Source organism: Anser anser (assembly GCF_964211835.1).
Source record: "Anser anser genome assembly, chromosome: 23".
In the NCBI taxonomy this organism is placed as follows: domain Eukaryota; kingdom Metazoa; phylum Chordata; class Aves; order Anseriformes; family Anatidae; genus Anser; species Anser anser.
The window spans coordinates 1,379,588-1,399,186 of record NC_139744.1 but is presented as its reverse complement, the minus strand read 5'-3'; the positions used below and the strand labels follow the sequence as shown (position 1 = coordinate 1,399,186).

General features: G+C 72.5%; 2 protein-coding genes across 4 annotated transcripts; one reads left to right on the top strand and one right to left on the bottom strand.

The window, feature by feature from the left end:
• Nucleotides 1–534: 534 nt before the first annotated feature.
• PPP1R1B (protein phosphatase 1 regulatory inhibitor subunit 1B) lies at nucleotides 535–5,964 on the bottom strand. Of its 3 annotated transcripts, none has more exons than XM_083809211.1 (9): nucleotides 5,798–5,927; nucleotides 4,893–5,055; nucleotides 4,002–4,062; nucleotides 3,511–3,533; nucleotides 2,814–2,889; nucleotides 2,447–2,575; nucleotides 1,935–2,000; nucleotides 973–1,107; nucleotides 535–852 (listed from the first exon to the last, which is right to left on the bottom strand). In XM_083809211.1, the coding sequence occupies exons 2-9, from the start codon at nucleotides 4,971–4,973 to the stop codon at nucleotides 752–754; spliced, it is 672 nt and encodes a 223-aa protein (XP_083665337.1). In that variant the 5' UTR covers nucleotides 4,974–5,055; nucleotides 5,798–5,927; the 3' UTR covers nucleotides 535–751. The 3 variants fall into 3 exon arrangements, with proteins under 3 accessions (XP_083665337.1, XP_083665338.1, XP_083665339.1); XM_083809212.1 differs by having other exon boundaries at nucleotides 536–852; nucleotides 5,629–5,964; XM_083809213.1 differs by having other exon boundaries at nucleotides 750–890.
• A 9,914-nt stretch (nucleotides 5,965–15,878) lies between these two features.
• Nucleotides 15,879–18,696, top strand: NEUROD2 (neuronal differentiation 2). Its single transcript, XM_083809204.1, has 2 exons — nucleotides 15,879–16,341; nucleotides 17,598–18,696. The coding sequence occupies exon 2, from the start codon at nucleotides 17,603–17,605 to the stop codon at nucleotides 18,671–18,673; it is 1,071 nt and encodes a 356-aa protein (XP_083665330.1). The 5' UTR covers nucleotides 15,879–16,341; nucleotides 17,598–17,602; the 3' UTR covers nucleotides 18,674–18,696.
• Nucleotides 18,697–19,599: the final 903 nt, after the last annotated feature.

The following is a 19,599-nucleotide window of genomic DNA, read 5'->3' as shown; positions in this document are numbered from 1 at the left end:
AGACCCCCAGTGACCCCGAACCCCCCTCTGAACTCCCCCAGGTGCCCCCCGAGCCCCCCCCCCGAACCCCCCCAAGACCCCAACCCCCCCCCCAAAGCCCCCCTAGACCCTGGAGCCCCCCTCTGAGCCCCTCAGCACCCCCCAACCCCCCCCTGAACCCCCCCAGGTGCCCCCCAAGCCCCCCTGAACCCCCCCCGACCCCCCCAGCGCCCCCCAAACCCCTTTGTAAACCCCCCCCCGAGACCCCAGACCGCCCTCCAAGGCGCCTCCGAAGCCCCCCGAGCCCCCCCACCCCCCCCCGCCCCCCCCCAGCCGCTCGGTGCCGCTCCGTACAGCTCAGCTTTATTGGGGGGGGGGGGGCGCAGGCGGCGCTGGAAGCGAGCTCGGGGGGGGGGGGCACGGGGGGCACGGGGGAGGCCGCAGGGCCCTGCCCCACGAAGCCCCCGGCCGGCCACGGGGGGGCCCGGCCCCCCCCCCCCTCCAGCCCCCCCCCCCAGAACCCCTCCTGAGCGAGGGGGGCTCTGGGGGGGGGGGGGGCAGCGTGGGGGGGCGGGGGGGGGGTCGTGGGGCTGGGGAAGGGGGGGCACGGCGCAGGCGAAGCGCAGGCAACGGCGGGCGGCCAGGCCGGGAGGGGGTGCTCCGGGGGGGGGGGCTTGCGGAGCGAAGCAAGGGCGGCTTGCCCCCCCCCCCCCCCCCCCGGGGTGGGGGGGGTCATCGGCGGCCCCGGGGGGGGGGGCGGTGGGCTGCGCGGCTAGCTGGTGCCCGGCGGGAAGGTGGGCGAGGGGCGCTCGGTGCCGGCGGGGCGCGGGGGGGCCTCGGCGAAGCCCACGTGTCGCCGCTCCTTGCTGGCGTCTGGGTGGGGACGGCGGCATGGGGTCAGCGCTGGGGGCCTTGGGGGGGGGGTCCCATGGGTGTGGGAGCTGTGGGACCCCCCCCCTATCCCCCTATCCCCCCCCCCGCCTCAGCCCGTACCGCTGCCGTCCTCCGGCTCCTCCTCGTCACCCTCCTCGGCCCCCTCGGGGTCCTCGGGGATGTCGGACACGCTGAGCGCCTTCAGGTCCTCCCCGCGCTCGTCGATGCCGCCGGCGAAGGACACCTTCTGGCCCCCTGAGGCAGCGGGATGGTGGCCAACACGGGACGGGGACGGGGACGGGGTGGGCCCGGTGGGGGGCACGGGGACGGCCCCGGCCCCAAATCCCCGTGGGGCATCTCAGAGCCCCGTCCCCGCGGTGTTCTCCACCCTGCAGGGTCCCTGTCCCCAGTGGTGGCCCCATCCCTGTCCCTATTTCTACAGCATCCCCGTCCCCACAGCGTCCCCAACCCCACGGCGTCCCCATCCCTGAGGTGGCCTCACCCACAGCCCCAACCCCACCGGGTCCCCATCCCCGCGGTGCCCCCAACGCCGTGGTTTCCCCGTCCCCATCCCCGTGGTGGCCCCATCCCGGCAGCGCCCACGTCCCCGCCACGTTCCCATCCCTGCGGGGTCACAGTCCCCGCGGCGGCCCCGTCTCCGTCCCTGTCCCCGCTCCTGTCCCCATCTCCACAAGTGTGCCCATCCCCGCAGTGTCCCAGACCCTGCAATTTCTCCGTCCCTGTCCCCATTCCCGTCCCCATCCCCAGTGTCCCCATCCCCACAGTTTCCCCAACCCCACAGTTTCTCTATCCCCATCCCCAGTGTCCCTGTCCCCGTCCCCCTCCCCACAATGTCCCTGTCCCCCCAGTTTCTCCGTCCCCCTCCCCACAATGTCCCTGACCCCGAAGTTTCTCCGTCCCCCTCCCCACAATGTCCCTGTCCCTGTCGCCATCCCCATCCCCCTCCCCACAATGTCCCTGACCCCGAAGTTTCTCCGTCCCCCTCCCCACAATGTCCCTGACCCCAAAGTTTCTCCGTCCCCCTCCCCACAATGTCCCTGTCCCCGCGGTGCCCCGGTTACCTTTCCTCTTGTGCGCCTTGGTGGCAGGGAAGATGCTGCGCTCGGCTCGGACCTGGCTCCCCAGGGCTTCTCGGTGGGTGGGGGGGGGGGAAAGCAATGAGGCGGGGGGCAGAGGGGGCGCGGGGCCCCCCCACAGCCGGCACAACGTGGGGGGGCCCCGGCTGGGGTCAGCACGGCCCCGGGGGCCAGCAGGGGACAGAGATGCTCCCCGGTGGGGACACCGTGATCTCGGCCCCCCCCTGTGCCCCCACTGCAGCCGGCAGCACCCAGCCCCGTGTCCCCCCCCGTCCCCATGTCCCTTCACATCCCTGTGTCCCCCCCCATCCCTGTGTCCCCTCTCCATCCCTGTGTCCCCCCTCTGTCCCCATGTCCCCCCTGTCCCCACGTCCCCCCTGTCCCCACGTCCCCCCATCCCTGTGTCCCCCCTCCATCTCTGTGTCCCCCCCTCCATCCCCATGTCCCCACATCCCCATGTGTCCCCCCGTCCCCGTGTCCCCCCCCCCCCCACTCACCAGGCTCGAGGGCGCTGTCGGGGTCGCAGGCGCGGGCCAGCTCGTGGTCCCCGTCTTCGGCCTCTCCGTCCGAGCTGTCCCCCCCGGCCAGGCCGCTCTCCAGGTGGGACTGCACGATGCGCTGCATCGCTGCCCAGGCACCCGCGTCAGCACCCGCCGTGCTACTGGGAGCACTGGGAGCACTGGGGTCTCCCACGGGGCAGCACCGGGAGAGCCGTAGCAGGGCGGCTTGCCCAGGCGGTGTCCCATGCGCCCGCCGTGCCTCGGTTTCCCCATTCTGACAGCACCGGCCTGGGGGCTCGGCCAGCCCCGGGGGCAGCCCCAAGTGTCCCCCCCCCATGGGGACCCGGTCCCTGGGGGACGGTACCTTTGAGCGAGGGCGGCGTGTAGGCACACGGGTTGTTCCTCTTTGGTTTCAGCAGGCAGCCCTCGCCGGAGGCTCGCTGCGGGGCAGAGCGGCCCGGCGGTGTCAGGGACAGGGACACGGCCGGCCCCCGCGCTGGGGACAGCCGTGGTCCTGCACCCCGTGCGAGCTGGGTGCCATGACGGGGGTCTCGCAGTGGGGACCCCGGGATGAACCCCCCCCCCCCCCCCAGGTTGGTGACACTTTAACGGGGGCCCCGCAATGGGGACCTGGGATGAGACCCCCTGGGACAGGGATCCTACAATGGGGATCCCGTTATGGGGACCCGAGGCTGAACCCCCCCGGCGGTGAGGATCCCACAATAGGGACCCCGATGCGGTGTCCCTGTGATGCTGCACCAGGAGCTGGGGGGGGGGGTCAGCGATGAGGACCTGAACCCCACGGGGTCCCCGTGTCACCCCACACTTTGCGCAGCCTGACCCCGGTCCCCGTCCCCGCATCCCCGTCCCCGTGGTGCCGTTCGCCTGTCCCCAGGGCCACGAGGAGGCAGGGAACCGATAAGCACCGGGACCGGGACGGGACGGGGCGGCAGCGCCATGATAACCCCGTGGTGCCCGCGCCACGGCCGTACCGGGGAGCACGGGGGCGGGCAGGGGGCTCCCATGGGGCCGGGGCTCCCATGGGGCCGGCACCCACTCACCTGGTAGGGCAGGGACTCGTCCTCTGCGTCCGCAGCGCCGGGAGAGAGCGGGTGAGCAGGATGGGTGCCGGAGCCAGCACCCCCTGCCCACCCCGCGGCCCCTGTCCTGTCCCTGCCACCCCACCCCGTGTGCGACCCCCCCATCCCCTCCCTGCCACCACGTCCCAGACCCACCACCCCATACCAGAGGCGACCCCGCGCCCCGTACCCGCCACCAGGTCCCATCCCTGCCACCGCGTCCCACCTCTGCCTCCACGTCCCTTCCCTGCCACCCCATCCACCTGAGAATTGTGTCCCCTCCCGGCCACCTCGTCCCATCCCGGGCACCTCGTCCCGGCCACCTCGTCCCGTCCTGGCCACCTCGTCCCATCCCAACCACCTCGTCCCATCCCAACCACCTTGTCCCGTCCCTGGACCAGCCCCCTGCTGTCCCCAGAGCCACCCGTGCCCCGTCCCGTCCCCAGCAGGGCGCCGTCCCCGTCCTGGCTCACCTGGGGATGAGTGCTCGGAGAGCTGGAAGAGCATGGCAGGCGTGGGCCTGCGCCGGCGGATCTGGGGCACAGCGAGCGTCACCGGCCGGCCTGGGGGGTTCCCTCGCCCCCTGCCCGGTGCCCCGGGGCTGAGGACCCCCGCGTCCCCCACCCCTCAGCAGCGTGGGGCAGGGGACAGGCGTGGTGCCGCACGGAGGGGCCGTGTCCCCATCGCAGGGTCCTCGTGCTGTCCCCAACCTCCCCCCCCCGGTCCCTTGCGGCCCCCCCCTGCCCTGCACAGCTCCGGGTCCAGGGCGCGCAGGAGCCGTGTCCTGGGGACGTCCCCTCGGGCTGGGCAGAGCCTTGCTGTCCCCTGCCGTGTCCTGTCCCTGCGTCCCAGCCCTTCCCTCCTGTGCCGTCCCCGTCCCATTCCTGTCCCCTCAGTCCCAGCCCTTCCCTCCTGTCCCGTCCCCGTCCCCGTCCTGCCCCGTCCCCCCGCACAACTCTCCCTCTGCACAAACCCGCGCACCTCGGAGCGCTCCCGTCCTCTCCCCGTCCCATCCCGTCCCCCGATCCGCTCCTGTCCCCTCCGTCCCTCCCATCCCATCCCATCCCATCCCCACCCTCCTGTCCCCCAGTCCTGTCCCCTCCGGTCCCCCTTGCCCTGCTCTCCCTCTCCCAACCCTCCCCTCCTGTCCCACGCTGTCCCCATCCCGTCCCCTGCACGGCTCTCCCCCGCCGGCACCCAGCTCCCCCGGCACCTCGGGACACCCCCGTCCCTCCATGGGACCCCGTCAGCACCGGCACCACGGGCGCTCCGGGGTCCCTCAGCACCCCAGGGTCACCAGGCGCGCGGTGCCACGCCGTGGCGCGGGGGACACCGGCGTGACCCCGCTGCCACCCTGCCCTCACCATCTCCACGGCGCGGGGGTCCAGCTGGCTGGGGGGCGCCGGCACCGAGAACTGGATCTTCTTGCGGTCCTTGGGGTCCATGGCCTCGGCCGCGGGGGTCTCCGCCGCTGCTGCCCGGTGCCGCACGGGAGTTCGGCTGCGCCCGGGCTCGGCACGGCGAGGACTGAACGGCGGGAGGTGGGGAAGGCAGAGCCGGCGAGGAGGAGGAGGAGGAGGAGGAGGAAGGAGAGGGAGGGAGGACACGTCTCCTACCAGCACGCTGAATTATTCATCCCCCCGGGCAGGGGGGCCGAGGCCGCGGATAATGAGCCCTCGGGGAGCTTCGGGGAGCCCGCGAGGGGGGCTCAAGCCCGCGGGGGCCCCTTAACCCGTTCCCTTCCGGGGGGGCCCCAACCGCTGTGGCGGTGGGGGCCGGGCCGGGGCTGGTGGTGGCCATGGGAGTCCCCGGTAGCCAGTGCCTCAGTTTCCCTGCAGGGCAACGGGGGCATCGGGGCAGCCCGGGCGGGGGGGACAACGCAGGGCACGGCCTCGGGGCTGCCCCACGGCACGGGGACAGCCAGCCCGGGACAGGATCTGCCTGGGGGGCAACCATGGGGGACAGACCCTGCAGGCACGGTGGGGACACGGGACCCCAAAATGTCCCGTCCTCCTCGTGCTGGGGGGCCCCGTGCTGCCACCAGCCGTGGCCCTGGGGTGTCACGGAGGCAGGGGACCGCGCCGCCACCCCAAGCCGTACCTGGCTCTGCCCCGGCCGGTTTCCCCACGGAAAATTCCACCAAACCCCAAACTTCCTTCCTCGAAGAGCAGCGAGGGGGGGTGAATCCGCCCGGCCCCCGTTCCCACACCTCCACGTATAAAAACCCCGGGTGACTTTGGCCGGGCCGTGGGAGCGGGGACGCACCCACCCCTGGCACGGCTCCAGCCACCGGCGAGGTCCCGGCCGGCCCCGTGCCCACGCGGTCGGTGCCCGGCGCTGCACGTGGCGGGCTCTGCCCCCGGCCCCGCACGGGACAGCCGCTGGCAGCCGGACCTCGGCCACGGGACACCGGGGCCGTCCCGGCCGGGGCCGGGGGCCAGGCGGTGCCGTTGGCGCTGAGGAAGGCGGCGCTGGCGCGGAGCGAGGAAGGGGGGTGCCGGGTGCTGGCTCCAGCCCCCGGATCTCCCGGTGCTCCAACGGCTGCGGGTGGCTGCGGGCCAGGAGCCGTGGCTGGAGCAAAATATTTACCCGCGTGGCACGGTGCCACGGAGCAGCCTCCCGCCCGCCCAGCCCCGTACGGCCCCGTACGGCCCCGTGCGCCCGCACCAAGGTGCAAACAGCCCCCTGCGTCCTCGTGGGCACGGGCTGTGGGGGCCGAGCCCCTGCGTGGGCACAGCCCAGGGAAGAATGGTGCGGAGAGGGATGGGGGGGGGTGAAGCTGGGCTCCCTCGGCTGCCCCGTGCCAGGTGCCAGGCCCCGAGCATCGTCCCCGTCCCCATCCCCGTGTGGGACCCGCGGTTGTTATGGCAACAGGTCCCCGGGCTCCTTCCCGCTGCCGTTCCCGCTCCTCCCGCACGTGAAGGCGCAGAGCGAGGGGGTGGCCGGGTCCCCTCCCCGCGCTGCGGCAGCGCGAGCACCCACGGGCCCCGGGAACGGCCCCCGGGAACGGCCCCCGCCTGCGCCCACGCGGCCCCGCGGCACGGCCGGGCCGGGTGCAGGGGTGCGCCGGTGGTCGTGGCACCGGCATCGTGCCGGGGAGGGGACGCGGTGCCCCGGCCCCTGCCCCGACACCGTGCCACGACCTGGCGATGGACGTGGCCCCGCTCTTGTGGGGTCGGCCTCGGCCAGGCCCTGCAGGCACCCAGGCCGCTGCCGTGCCGTGCCGTGCCGTGCCGTGCTGCGGGGGCTGCAGCTCCTCACGGCAGCGAATATTCCTGCAGAGAAAGTAAAAATAGCAGCAGCAGGGCTCGGGGAAGCGGCGCTCGGCCCCCAACCGTGGAGGAGCGGGAGCCTTCGCCACCGGCACGGGGACGACGGGGACTTGGGGACGGGGCGGAGGGGCGGACGGGGCGCTGTGGGGGAACGGGGTGCTGCGGGGACACCGTGGGAACGGGGAGGTGGAGGGTCGGGGTACGGGGGGACAGCGTCCTGGGGACTGGACGCCATGGGGATGGCGCGTCCTGGGGACGGGGGACCAAGGGGACAGGGGACCAAGGGGACGGAGCACCCTGGGGATGGGGCGCCACGGGGATGGAGCACCCTGGGGCCAGGTCCCCGTGGGGATGGGGCGTCGCGGGGCCAGGACACGCCGGGCACGAGGCGCCGGGGGGCCGGGAGGTTGCTGGGACTGGGACCGAAAGGTGAGTGCGGGGGGGGCGGGGAGGGGGAGGGGCGATGGAGGGGGAGTGGCTCGAGGGGGGGGCAGTGGGTGCTGAGGGCCGGGACCCCCCCACCATGAACCCCCCCTAGGGCCGGGCACCCCCTTTCTTCCCGGCCTGGGTTGTGGGGGTCCTACCCGGCCCTGCAGGGGGGCCGGGGAACACTCCTGGGGACCCCCCCTTGCTCCTGGGGTCCCCCCCTGCTCCCCCAGGGCTGGGCACCCACTGCCCCCCCCCCATGCCCCTCTGCAGCCCCTGCCAGGCACAGGCCCCCCCTCCCCTCCCCACCACAGCCCCCCCAGCCCGCAGCGGGGGCGGCGGGGGGGGGGGGACGGGAGCTCCCCGGGGTGCAGAGGAGGTGCCGGGTGTGGGAACACGCGTGGGAACGTGCGTGGGAGCAGGCGGGGGCGGCGGGCGGGTGGGGGGGGGAGGGGGCCACGGGAGCCTTAACCCCTTCCCTGCTGGAAGCCCCCCTCCAGCGAGAAGCCCTGGGGTGCTGCAGAGGGAAGGGGGCACCGGGGGGCTGTCCCCTCCCCAAACGGCGCTGCACCGGGGGGTGTGCGGCACGGTGCCCCCCCCTCTCCCCCCCCCCTCCGGGTACCTCTCTGTGCGCCATGGGGAAACTGAGGCACGGAGAAGCGGGGGCAGGACCGGGGGGGCTACAACCCCGTAACCCCCCCACACCTGGGGGGCTCCCACCCCATATCCCTTCCAAAAATGGGGGAGGGGGGCTCCAACGCGTCCCCGTGTCCCCAGCAGGGTGGCGGGGTGGGGGGGACACACACGGGCCCACGGCCCTGCAGGACGGGGGGGTCCTGTCCCCGTCCCCATCTCCGTGTCCCCAGCAGGGGGGGCGGCGGCCGAGCCCCCCCCCCCCGTCCCCGGTGCCACCGGCGCTGCAGCGCGCGGCCGGCAGGTGTCAGCCCCGGCGCGGTGGCACGGCGGGGCCGGGGCTGGCACGGGGGGGGGGGCCGCGGCGGAACCGGGACCGGAGCGGCTCCCCCGGTCCTCCCGGGGCTGCCCCGCGTAACAGCGGGGGGCTCCGGGGCGAGCACCGGCCGCAGATGCGCATCCCCCCCCCCCCCGGGTACCCCCGGCCGGGCTCATCCTGCGCCGGGGGCTGCGGGGTTAAACCGGGGGAGGTGGCGGGGGGGTGGGGGGGACACCCCGATGCCTGGCTCCCGAGGAGGGGAGGGGGCAGCGGTGAGAGAAGGAAAAAACCGGGGGGGCGTCACCCAGCCGTGCCTCAGTTTCCCCACCCATAAGACGCGTCCTGGGGCCGAAGCCCCCGGTGCCACCTTCCCCCAGGGACGTGACCCCAGGGGACGCGACCCCAGGGGATGTGACCCCAGGGGACCCCCCCCAGCCTGTGCCCACCCCACCGCCGTGCCCTGCCGGGGTGGGCTCTGCGGGGGCCACCCAGCCTGGCTCCCCCCCTCCGCAGCCCCACAGGGACCCCTGGCAGGGAGGGCGGCCGGCCGGCCCGTGTCGAGCCCCGGGCGCGAGCGCAGCCCAGTTTGCTGCCTCCATTCCCAGAAGAAAGACTAAAGTTAAAACATCTGTTAATTTATAAACCAATTTAACCATGACTGGTTAATAAATAGCTAACAGCTGCCAGCCCCGCTACCCCGCCGCCCCGGAGAGGGGCACTCTGGGAGCGCGGGCGCGAGCGATTCCCCCAGCCGGGCTCGCGGCTCTCGCGAGCTCTCCACCCCCCCCACCTTGTCCCCCCCCCCATTGTTGTGCCTCGTCCCCAGCGGGTGCCCCCGAGGTCCCCTGGGGACGCGGGTGGCCCGGCCGCGTGCGGGGCAGGCGGTGGCGGCCACGCGGCGAGGGCCGGGGTTTGCCGTGGGGAGCACGGTGCCCGCGGCGAGGGTGGCGCCGCTGCGGTGCGGGGTCCTGGGCAAGGGGCTGCCATGCAGATCCACGCGGGGAGGGACACGCGGGCAAGGCAGCGGGTACAAACGTTGAGAGGTGCCTGGGAGGGTGCCCGGGCTGGGGGGGGGGACAGGGGACAGTGGCACCGAAGTCCCTGTTGTGGATGACATCGAACAGGGGGGCCGAGCACAGGCTGCAGCCCCTGCCTCAGCTGCCTGCAGGGTGGGGACACGGGGACATGGGGACACGGGGACACAGAGACATGGGGACACAGGGACATGGGGACACGGGGACATGGGGACACAGGATCATGGGGAAACGGGGACACAGGGACATGGGGACACAGGGACATGGGGACACAGGGATATGGGGACATGGGGGCACGGGGACACAGGGACATAGGGACACAGGAACATGGGGACATGGGGATACGGGGACATGGGGACACAGGGACATGGGGACATGGGGGCACGGGGACACAGGGACATGGGGATACGGGGACATGGGGGCATGGGGACACAGGGACATGGGGGCACAAGGATATGGGGACATGGGGACACAAGGATATGGGGAAACGGGGACGCAGGGACATGGGGACACAAGGATATGGGGAAACGGGGACACAGGGACATGAGCCCCTGCAGGTGGCTGGGATGTTCTGGTGGGTGCTGACATCGGGGAGCTGGGGGCGTGCTGGGTGTGTGCGCACAGAGCAGGTGCGTGCACGGAGCGTGCAGGGGGTGTGTGCAGGGGATGTGCACGTGTGTGTGTGTCTGCGTGTGCAGGGGATGTGCACATACATGTGTCTGTGTGTGCAGGGGATGTGCACGTGTGTGCGTGTCTGTGTGCAGGGGAGTTGCATGAATGTGTGTGCCTCTGTGTGCAGGGGATGTGCGTGTGTGTGCGCACAGTTTTGTATGCTTGCAGGGGCTGTGCAGGGCTGCGTGCGCAGGGTGCGTGTGCAAGGAGTGCACAGGGTGGTGCCCATGCACGTGCAGGGGCCGTGCGTGCCCCCTCCCAGCGGAGCCACAACTCCCCGTTTCTCCTGGGCGCCCGGTGTCCCCGTGGGCCCGTGGCACGTCCCTCGGCCTGTGCGGGACGGCGCAGGACGGCTGGAGCATCCTCGGGGCCGCGCGGATCCAGGAGGGCAGCGGGCACAGAAGGACCTGGCCCAGCGATGGACGGGGAGGCGGGGACCCCCCGCGAACCCCCAGCCCCCGTCCCCACCGCCCGGGGCCGAGCAGGGTCACCGTGCCGGGCACGAGCCCCTTCCCGTCCGCGCGTGCACCGACACATGTCGCAATAGTAATGTAATTTGTAAGTTAACAATGGGCAGCTTGAGGTTTATATTTAATTACAACGTTTGCACCAACCTGAACTCACCCTTATTCATCAATAATGCATGGGTTTGTGTTTATCGCTGCTTAATTAATCTGTGCTTACGACAATTAAAGGCTTGCAAAATCCCCAAAGGTGGCGGCGGGGAGCGGCTGCGCGGCGGCAGCGGGAGCAGGAGCCAAGAGGGGAGCAGCGGCCGGGGCCCCCCCCGGCTGGGCAGGGGGTGAGGGCAGGGAGCAGCCCGCTGCCCATGGGGACGACCCCGCCGCGTGCCTCAGTTTCCCCGGGGACGCGCTCTGCGCCCCCCAGAGCCCCGCAGCCCTCCTCGCCCGCCTTCTCCCCGCGTGCCGCTCGTGCTGCCCGGCTCGTCCCCTTCTCCTCCATCCCTTTGCCCTCCCGGGCCGGGTGCCAGGAGCGGGGGCCGGGGGTGGGCAGGGGGGGGCCAGGCCAGCTCTGCGCCTTTAAGCGCGGCGCGGCGCGGCTGTCCCGGATCAGCCGGAGCGCCTATTAAAATTTTATGCGAAGTGTAAATGGGCCAGGTCTCCAGCTTCCCGCTCCCTCCGAATGATTTATTACTCGCAAATACCACAGAACTAATTAGTATAGTAATTAATTAATACGAATTTGCATATTTGCATGTGCAATTAGTGCAGTGGAGTGATTACTCTGAAAATGAGAAGTTGGGCTCGTCAGATGGCAGTGTGAACTGGAGTGGAAAAGCCTCGTGCAAATGAACCCGGGCGGCGGCGGCACGCGGCGGCACGCGGCCCCGGCCCCACGCCGCGCCGGGAGCCCGCCAGGCCCCACGCGGGTCCCTTGCCATGGAGGGAGGGGGGGCTCTGCCCCAAGACCCCCCCCCCAGCCCGGGCCTGGCCCCGGGCCCCCGCCATGGGGACCGCTCCATCCATCGGCCATCTCCATGGCGACTCGCCGTGCCAGGCGCATCTCCATGGCAACGGGCCGCAGCCTCGCCATGGCGACTGTCGTCACCGGCGCCGTGTCGCCATGGAGACTGCATCCCCCCCCCCCCCAGCCCCCCCCCATCACGGCTCCCCAAATCCAAGCCCTGCTGAGCCCCCCCCACCCGTTCCCCAGTGGTGCCGATGGGGGTCCCGATGCTCCCCGGGGTGGGGGCCCCAAAGCCCCGGGGTGGGGGGTGGGGGGGCCTGGAGCACCTGGGAATTGGGGGCGGGGGGGCCCAAAGCACCCAGGGGTGGGGGCGTGAGGGTCCTGAAATATTGGGCGCTGGGGGGGCCCACATTGGCCTGGGGGGCGAGGAGAGCCAAGCCCCACGATGACAGCACAGGGCCAGACCCACCGCCATGGACTGGCGCCTTGAGACCCTCCCCACGGGGGGGGCCCAGCACCCCCCCAGCCCCACAGCCCCTATTCTGCCCCTTTTCCTTTGTCTCTGACGCCACCCCAATCCCCCTCGTTGGTGTCCCCAAGCCCCCCGCCCCGCTGCACCCTGCCGTCACCGAGCGCGTGGCCGGGACGGCCACCTTGGGGACATCAGGGGGACAGCGAGCTGGGCCATAGGCTGGGGGGGGGGGACGCTGGAGGGGGGGGCACGGCCGCGGGCAGCCCCCGCACGCCGCGTGCCCCCTCCATCGCGCCCCGCCGGCTCCCCGCAGCGGGCCCAAGCGGATGCCATCTGCTGTGGGGGGGCCGGGGGGGGGCCGGCGCCAGCAGCGCTCCGTCAGCCGCGTCGCGTTGTGCCCACGCTGGTGCCACCACCGGGCTGTGTGTCCCCCCCCCCCCCCCCCAGTGCCCCCCCTGCCCCAACCTTTGGTTCTTGGGGCCTTGTGATGTCACAGCCCCGTGGCTGTGATGTCACGGCCCATTGTGACCTCACAGGTGGCCCTGTGACCTCGCTGGTGGCCCTGTGACCTCACTGCAGGCAGCTCTGGTGGCACAGCCACAGCCCCCCCCCCCCCAATGGGCCCCCAAGCGGTGCAGGGGCACAGCAGCAGAGAGGGGCTGGGACCACCCCAGCGACCGCCGGGTGACAAAGTGGACCTGAGCCCCAGGACCCCCGGCCCCCACCCGAGACCCCCCCCCAAGGCTCCGGGACTTTCCCACCGGGGACAATTCCCAGGCGTCTGCCCGGGTGACACCGCGGGTGACACCGCGCGCCTCCCAGCCACGCGGGCGAGTGACAATGGGTGGCAGGGGATGGCGTCTGGGATGGCGGCAAAGGGTCCTCGGACCCCTCCCACGGCCAGGAGCCCCCCAGGGCCTCGGGGCCGGTCACAGCCTCTCCCCATCCTCCTCCTCCTGCAAAAGAAAGAGAATTTTCTGACGGCTCCCCCCAGCTCCTGGCTGAGCCCCAACCCCGCCCGCCTCAAGACCGCCCCTTTCCGCCCTGCCCTGCCTCAGTTTCCCTCTGCCACCAGCTCCCCCCACCCCAGGCTCTCCATCCAGCCCGGGACCCCGCGGTCCCACAGCAGGGACACCCGGGCAGGGCACCCGCAGCCCCGTCCCCCCGCTGAGGTGCCCCCGCCCTGCAGCCAGGGACCCGCTCACCGCTGACTCCACGGCACCCGGGGACGGCTCCCACGAGGGAGAGCTGCTCCGGGGCCACTTTGTCCCCACGGGCAGCAGGGCCGGGGACGGGGACAGGGATGGGGCCGGGGACAGGCTCAGCTCCCGCCGCTCTCTTCCTGCGCTGACACATCCCCGGCGGTGGCTGCGCCGCGCGTTCGCGCATCCATCTCTCCCAGCCTTCACCTCCCAGAAATATTGCAGCACGGAGCCAGCTCCATCTGGCAGCGCGGCTCCCCCCCCCCCCCCGCCGCGGCTCGCGGGGAGACGCCGAAATGGCCCCCAGCCGGCCCCGCCGGGGCTCAGCCCCACGCCGAGGGGGCCAGCAACCCCCGTACCCCCGTTTCGGCCCCCTCCCAGGGGCCGGTGCCCCCCCTCCCCCGAACGCCCGCGTGCCCCCTCTGCCACCGCCGCTTTCTGGGGCTGAGTCACGTCACCACCTCCGGGAGATGCCACCGCTCTGGGCACCATCCCCATCCGTCACCCTCCTGCGGCAAGGAAGGGGAAGGGACACGGGGGTGGTTTTGGTGGAGGAAAGGGCTTCGATCGGCACCGAAACGCCCGGCCCTGGCTGCCCGGAGAGGTCAACGTGGCCTCGCCTCCGCCCTCCTGCCCTGCAGCCCCGTTCCCACAGCGCTCGGGGCCGGATCCTGCGCATGTAGCCCCCGGTGCCACGGTGCTGGGGAGCCCCGCTCGCTGCCCTGGGTGAGCCCCGCACCGAAATCAGGATGGGGCTGCCCCACGCCCCACACCGCCCACACCTCCGGCAGCCGCAGCGGAGGGGACAGCGCGGGGACGGCCCGGGGACAGCGCGGGGGTCCTGCACGGGCCGGCCGAGGGTGTGCTGCACCGCCGCGGCCCCAGCACAATTAAGCAGCCAGTTTGGGTTTTCATCTCCCCGTGCCCCTTTCATCTGCGCTCCCTGTTTCATGTCTCCACTTTCTTCTCTCTCCAAGCGGCTGTGCATGCTGATGAGGCGCCAGCCCCGCTCCCAGCCCTCGCCACGCGCCTGCTGCTAATGAGGCTTTAAAGGATGCGCCCGGCTGGGCCACGCCGGCTCCTCCTGCCCCTACCCCAACCCCTCACGGGCCGGGGCGGCTGCGCTCGCTGACCCCCGGGCGTCCGCTTGGCCTCGGGCAGCCCCGGAGCCCTGCGCATCCCCTAGGCCACGGCGCTGCCCACCCAGCGACGCCTGAAAAATGGAGGTGGCGGCGAGCGAGGGAGCTGGAGCCCCGCTACGATGCGCCGGGAGCCTTCGTTCCAGCGGGGCTCTCGCCCCTGCCGGGCACCGCAGGAGGATGTGGCACCGGCACCGGCACCGGCACGGCTGGGCCCTGTCTCCCCGCAGGCCAGCGCCAGCCCAGGTGCCATCTGCTTGGCCGCAGCCGTGAGTGACAGCGTGCGAGCTGTCCCCCCCCACACCCCCCCCCCGCTGCCGGTGGAGGTCCCCCTGTCACGTGCCAGCCCCGTCACCTGCACCGGGGCGGTGGGAGACGCGGCCGCTGGCACAGACCCCGCGGCCAGGCACGGCGAGCCCTTTGTCTGCGTGCAGGCAGCAGCCCCGGCCACCGCCGGGCCACCGCGTCCCCAGCGTGTCCCCACGGCACGTGCCCAGTGTCGCCAGGCCTGTTTGGGGACACGGGCCTGCGTGCAGGGCTGCCATCTGTGTCCCTTGAGCCGGGCACGGGGCTGGGGGCTCATGGGGATAGAGGGGACCCAGGGTGGAGCCGTGGTGGCCGGGAATTTGCGAGGGCCCCAGGGGCAGCAGTGGCTGCAGGGGGAGCGGGGGGGCCCAGAGACACCATGCACCCAGGGGTGCCCCCGTGACTGAGCCAGGGGGGGTCTGGTCCCATGGGGGGGCGTGGGCATTCACAGCCTGTGCACGGTGCACGGTGCACGGCCAGGACAGGGCTGTCCTCAGCCTGGAGGGGACACACGACCCCTGGGGACATGTCAGGGGGCACCACCCCCAGGCCCTGCCGGGGGCACCCAGCCCTCACCAGCACCGGGATGGGCCCGGGGCCGCCCTGCTGCCGTGTGGGGCCGGAGCGGGGCAGGCGCCAGCACAGGTCCCTGGGCTCTCCCCTGACATCGCCTGCGCCAAGTTGCAAACCCAAGGGAAACGCAGCAGCCATTTTTGGCTGGCGCATGCAGCGGGGCCGGCACAATGGGGCCGGGTGCCGGCAGCTCCCAGGGGTGCCGGGAGGTGCTGGGGGTGCCAGGGTGCTGCCGGAGGGTGTGTGGTGCTGCAGCGGGCAAGGAGGCACACGGCAGACAAAGGCCTCATGGGCGGCACCGCGGCACCGCGGCACAGCTGGGCCTCGGCCGCTGGCACCGAGGGACCCGCGCGTGGCCTCAGGGATCGGCGTGCACCCCACGTGCACTGGGGAGATCGTGCATGCATGTGCCTGTGTGTGTGTGTGTGTGCATGTACGTGTGTGTGCGTGCACTCAGGAGGGTGCCAAAGGCTGGACGTGTTTTTTGCGCAGGGCCGTGCCGGTGGCTTTGCAGAGAAAGGCTGGCACCGGTGCGCAGCCCGGGGGGGCGTCGGAGGGGGCCGGGGACACTGGCGGAGCCACCACGTGTGGGGACCGTCGGCCCTGCAGCCCCCCGCCCTCCCCACGCCACAGGCAGCCCCTGCCCACACCGGCGTGGCCGAAATGGGCACCGGCACCGCCGCCACCTCCCGTGGGCCCTGCCCGGCCGCAGCCCCCAGCCCACGCCGTGCCCCCGCGCCGCAGCCAGCCCCGCTCGGCTGGCGGCTGCGGGTGGGGAAGGAGCCGGGCGAGCCGCCGCGCCGTTTTGCAGCGAGCCGCAGATGCCAGCTCGCGGCGAGGGTCCCCGTGGCGTCCCCCCCTCGCCCCGGCACCCCCGGCCACCCCCGGCACGTGCAGGCCGAGCAGGGTGCCCGGCTCCCCGCCGCCCTGCCCGCTCGCTCCATTGTTCAGCCCCAGCCCTGCTATCGCCTGCATCTCGCCCAGGTCCCATTTTGCGGCGTGTAGGCAGATCTGTAGATTTGGAAGGGTTTTTTTTTTTTTTTTTTTTTTTGAGTACAGAGTGACAGATGGCGAGTCCTCCTTCCCCAGAGAGACAAATCTCCCTGAATGCAAGCGCATGTCAATCATTAGCTCTCATGTGATAGCTCTCGCGCATGACGTGCCAACCATATGGCACTGGCAGCAGAGCTGGTACCCCCTTTGCTGGGTAGAGATGCCACTCTCGCCTCCTTTTGGATAGAGGACTGCAGGAGGCTGGAGCACCTCAAGGAGCCGCGTCCTGGTCCCAGAAGATGCTGGGAACAATGAAATAAGAATTCCTCCAGTCAGCGCCGAAGGTGAGTTATGTAAGAAGTGGAGGGCTGGGAGGGCAGCGGAGGAAACTTGAATGGAGAAAAGGCAACTTCCATGTTGATTTTGTTTCTCCGCCACGTCTCGCCCTTTTTTTCCCCCTTCTTTCGTTCTCCCCCATCCCTCGCTTCCCCCGGTCCCCGCCGGCCCCGCAGGTGGATTTTTCCCCCCGACACCCCCTGGAGGTGGGGGGGGGGGGGCAGGGGCATTTCCCCCCCCCCACCCCGCCGCCCCCATTCCCCCCCCCCCCCGCGGTGGCCGCGCCCGGGGCTCCCGGGGCGGCGCGGTCCCGCCGGGACGGAGCGGGCAGCGGCGGCCGCCCCGCATCAACGAAATCGGCGCGGAGCCGCGGCGCCGCCGCCCCCGGGGGCCCCTGCCCGCCGGAGCCGCCCCCCCGCTCCCCCGCGGCGCCCCCGGCCCCCGCCCCGGGCGGCGCCCCCCGCCCCGGCCCCGCCGCGCCGCCCGGCCCCGGGGGCGACCCCGCGGGCTCCGCCGCCCGCGCCCCCCCCCCGCGCCCCCCACCGCGGAGGGGGGGGCCCGGGCACGGCCGCCCCCGCCGCCCCCCCGCCGCGCCGCCGTTCGCTGCCGCCGCGGTTTGCGGGCCGCGCTCCGCCGGCGGCCCGGGGGGGGCTCCGGGGCGGCGGGGCTGGGGGGGGGGCCCGGCAGGAGCTGCCCCGGCCGGGGGGTGGGGGGCGGCCGGGATCGGGGGTTGGGGGGCGCGGGGGTGGGGGGCACGGCCGCGGTCGGGCTGCCCGGCCCCGGGACGGCGGCGGCGGAGCCGTGGCCGGAGCCGTTTCGGAGGCGGCGGCGGGGAAAAGTTGGAGGCGTCGAAGAGGGGCCGCGGCCCCGGGGCCGGCCCGCGGGGGCTCCGGGGCGGGGGGCGCCGGGGCGGGGGGCGCGGGGAGGGGGCGCGGCGACCGCCGGGGGAGCGGGGCGGCGGCGGGGGGAAGGAACCGGGGAGAGGGGGGGGGGGACGGACCCGGGGCGCGGCGCCCCGCCCCGAGGGTGCCCCGGTGCCCCCGGTGCCGGGCAGCCCGGGCGGGGGGCGGCGGGGGGCGGCCCCTCCGCGCATTCGTTTTCGCCTCCCCGGGGCCGCTCCCGGGGCCGGGGAACGGCGGCTCCGCCCGCGCTCCCCCCCCCCCCCCACCTCCTCCTTCCCCGGAGGCCGGCGGCGAGCCCCGGCGGGGCGGGGGCGGCGGGGCCGGTTCGGCCGCGGTAACGGCGCTCTTTGCCCCCGCTGCAGCCATCATGTTGACGCGACTTTTCAGCGAGCCCAGCCTCATCCCCGAAGTTCAGAAATTCTCCAGCTGGGCCGAGGAGTGCGAGGAGGATGCCCGCAGCGACAAGGAGGAGCGGAAGGGTAAGGGCTGCGCCCTCCCCGAGGAGCCGCCCGAGGGCTCGCTGGGGGAGAGCAAGGAGGAAGGGGAGCTAGGCGGGGACGAGGAGGAGGAGGAGGAGGAGGAGGAAGGCCTGGAGGAGGCCGAGGGCGACCGGCCCAAGAAGCGCGGCCCCAAGAAGCGCAAGATGACCAAGGCGCGGCTGGAGCGCTCCAAGCTGCGGCGGCAGAAGGCGAACGCCCGCGAGCGGAACCGCATGCACGACCTGAACGCGGCCCTGGACAACCTGCGCAAGGTGGTGCCCTGCTACTCCAAGACCCAGAAGCTGTCCAAGATCGAGACCCTGCGCCTGGCCAAGAACTACATCTGGGCCCTCTCCGAGATCCTGCGCTCGGGCAAGCGGCCCGACCTGGTGTCCTACGTGCAGACTCTGTGCAAGGGGCTCTCGCAGCCCACCACCAACCTGGTGGCCGGCTGCCTGCAGCTCAACTCCCGCAACTTCCTGACGGAGCAGGGCCAGGAGGGGGGCCGCTACCACGGCCCCAACGCCTCCTTCGCCGTGCACCCCTACCCCTACCCCTGCTCGCGGCTGGCCGCGGCGCAGTGCCCGCCGCCCGCGGGGCCCGGCTCGCACGGGCTGAGGACACACAGCTACTGCGCCTCCGCCTACGAGAGCCTCTACGGCAACGCGTCCCCCGACTACAACAGCTCGGAGTACGACGGCGGGCTCAGCCCCCCCCTGTGCATTAACGGCAACTTCTCCCTCAAGCAAGACTCTTCCCCCGACCACGAGAAAAGCTACCACTACTCTATGCACTACTCGGCGCTGCCCGGCTCCCGCCCCGCCGGCCACAACCTGGTCTTCGGCTCGGCGGGGATGCGCGGGGGGGTGCACTCCGAGAACATCTTCCCCTACGACATGCACCTCCCGCACGAGCGGGGCCCCATGTACGAGGAGCTCAACGCCTTCTTCCACAACTGACCCCCCCCCACACACACACCCCGGCCCCGCCGCCGCCCCCTCCCCGTGCCCGCCCTCCTCCTCCTCCTCCTTCCCTCTCCCCCCCCCCCCCCCCCCCGCAGCCCCGGCCGGGGGGGCCGCGGCGGCCCCGCGGACCGGCCCCCGGGGCTCCGCCGTGGGCTTTGGTGCAATATGGGGACCCGGCCCCGGCGGCGGGTCCCCGAGCCCCGTGGGGACAAAGTGCTTTTTTTTGGAGGATTTCTCCTTTTTTTTTTTTTTTAAATTATTATTATTATTTATCCCGCGAGGGGGGGGGGCGCCGAGCGCTGCCCAAGGCCCCCCCGGCAGCGGCGGAGGCGCGCCCGCAGCCCGGCCCGGGGCGCTGGGTCGGGCCGCGTCGTTTGCTTTTTAATTCGTTTTTATTTCTCGCCCCCCAACACCCCCCCCCCCCCGCCCCGCCCCGTACGGTTTTGGGCCGTTTCTCCCCTCCGCCGCCGTGAGCCCCCCCGAGCATTGGACACCCGCTGCCCCGGCCCGTGGGAGCGAGAGGAGAGCGCGCTGCGGCGCGGAGCGAAACTTTCCGAAGCAATAAAGAGGCGAAACGGAGACCCCAATATTTCTATCTATGCAAGCAGGCCCGGCCCGGCGGACGCTCAGAGATGCACTTTGCTTTGGGGGGGCCCGGCCCGGCCCCGCTCCCGGCCCCGGTGCCCGGAGCTCCTCTCGCAGCGCGTGTGTCAGGACGTTTTTTACCTGTTTTAAAAAACTTGAAACGGAAAAACAAAAAAAAAAAAAAAGAAAAAATAGGAAAACAAAAAAAAAAAAAGAAAAAAATTGCAGAGCCGCCCCGGTTTTCCCGAGCTGGCGGAGCCGGGGCCGGGCACGGCAGGGCAGCCCGCAGCTATGCAAGCGGGAGCGGCCGGGGCTGGCGGGGCTCCGGCGGGGCT

Excerpts from the sequence above, each read along its gene's own strand:
- PPP1R1B (XM_083809212.1), bottom strand. The coding sequence starts at position 4,973 with ATGGACCCCAAGGACCGCAAGAAGATCCAGTTCTCGGTGCCGGCGCCC. Across the intron at positions 3,534-4,001 it reads CTCCGAGCACTCATCCCCAG|AGGACGAGTCCCTGCCCTAC; the intron begins GTGAGCCAGGAC and ends CTGCGGACGCAG. Across the intron at positions 2,890-3,510 it reads ACGAGTCCCTGCCCTACCAG|CGAGCCTCCGGCGAGGGCTG; the intron begins GTGAGTGGGTGC and ends TCTGCCCCGCAG.
- NEUROD2 (XM_083809204.1), top strand. The coding sequence starts at position 17,603 with ATGTTGACGCGACTTTTCAGCGAGCCCAGCCTCATCCCCGAAGTTCAG.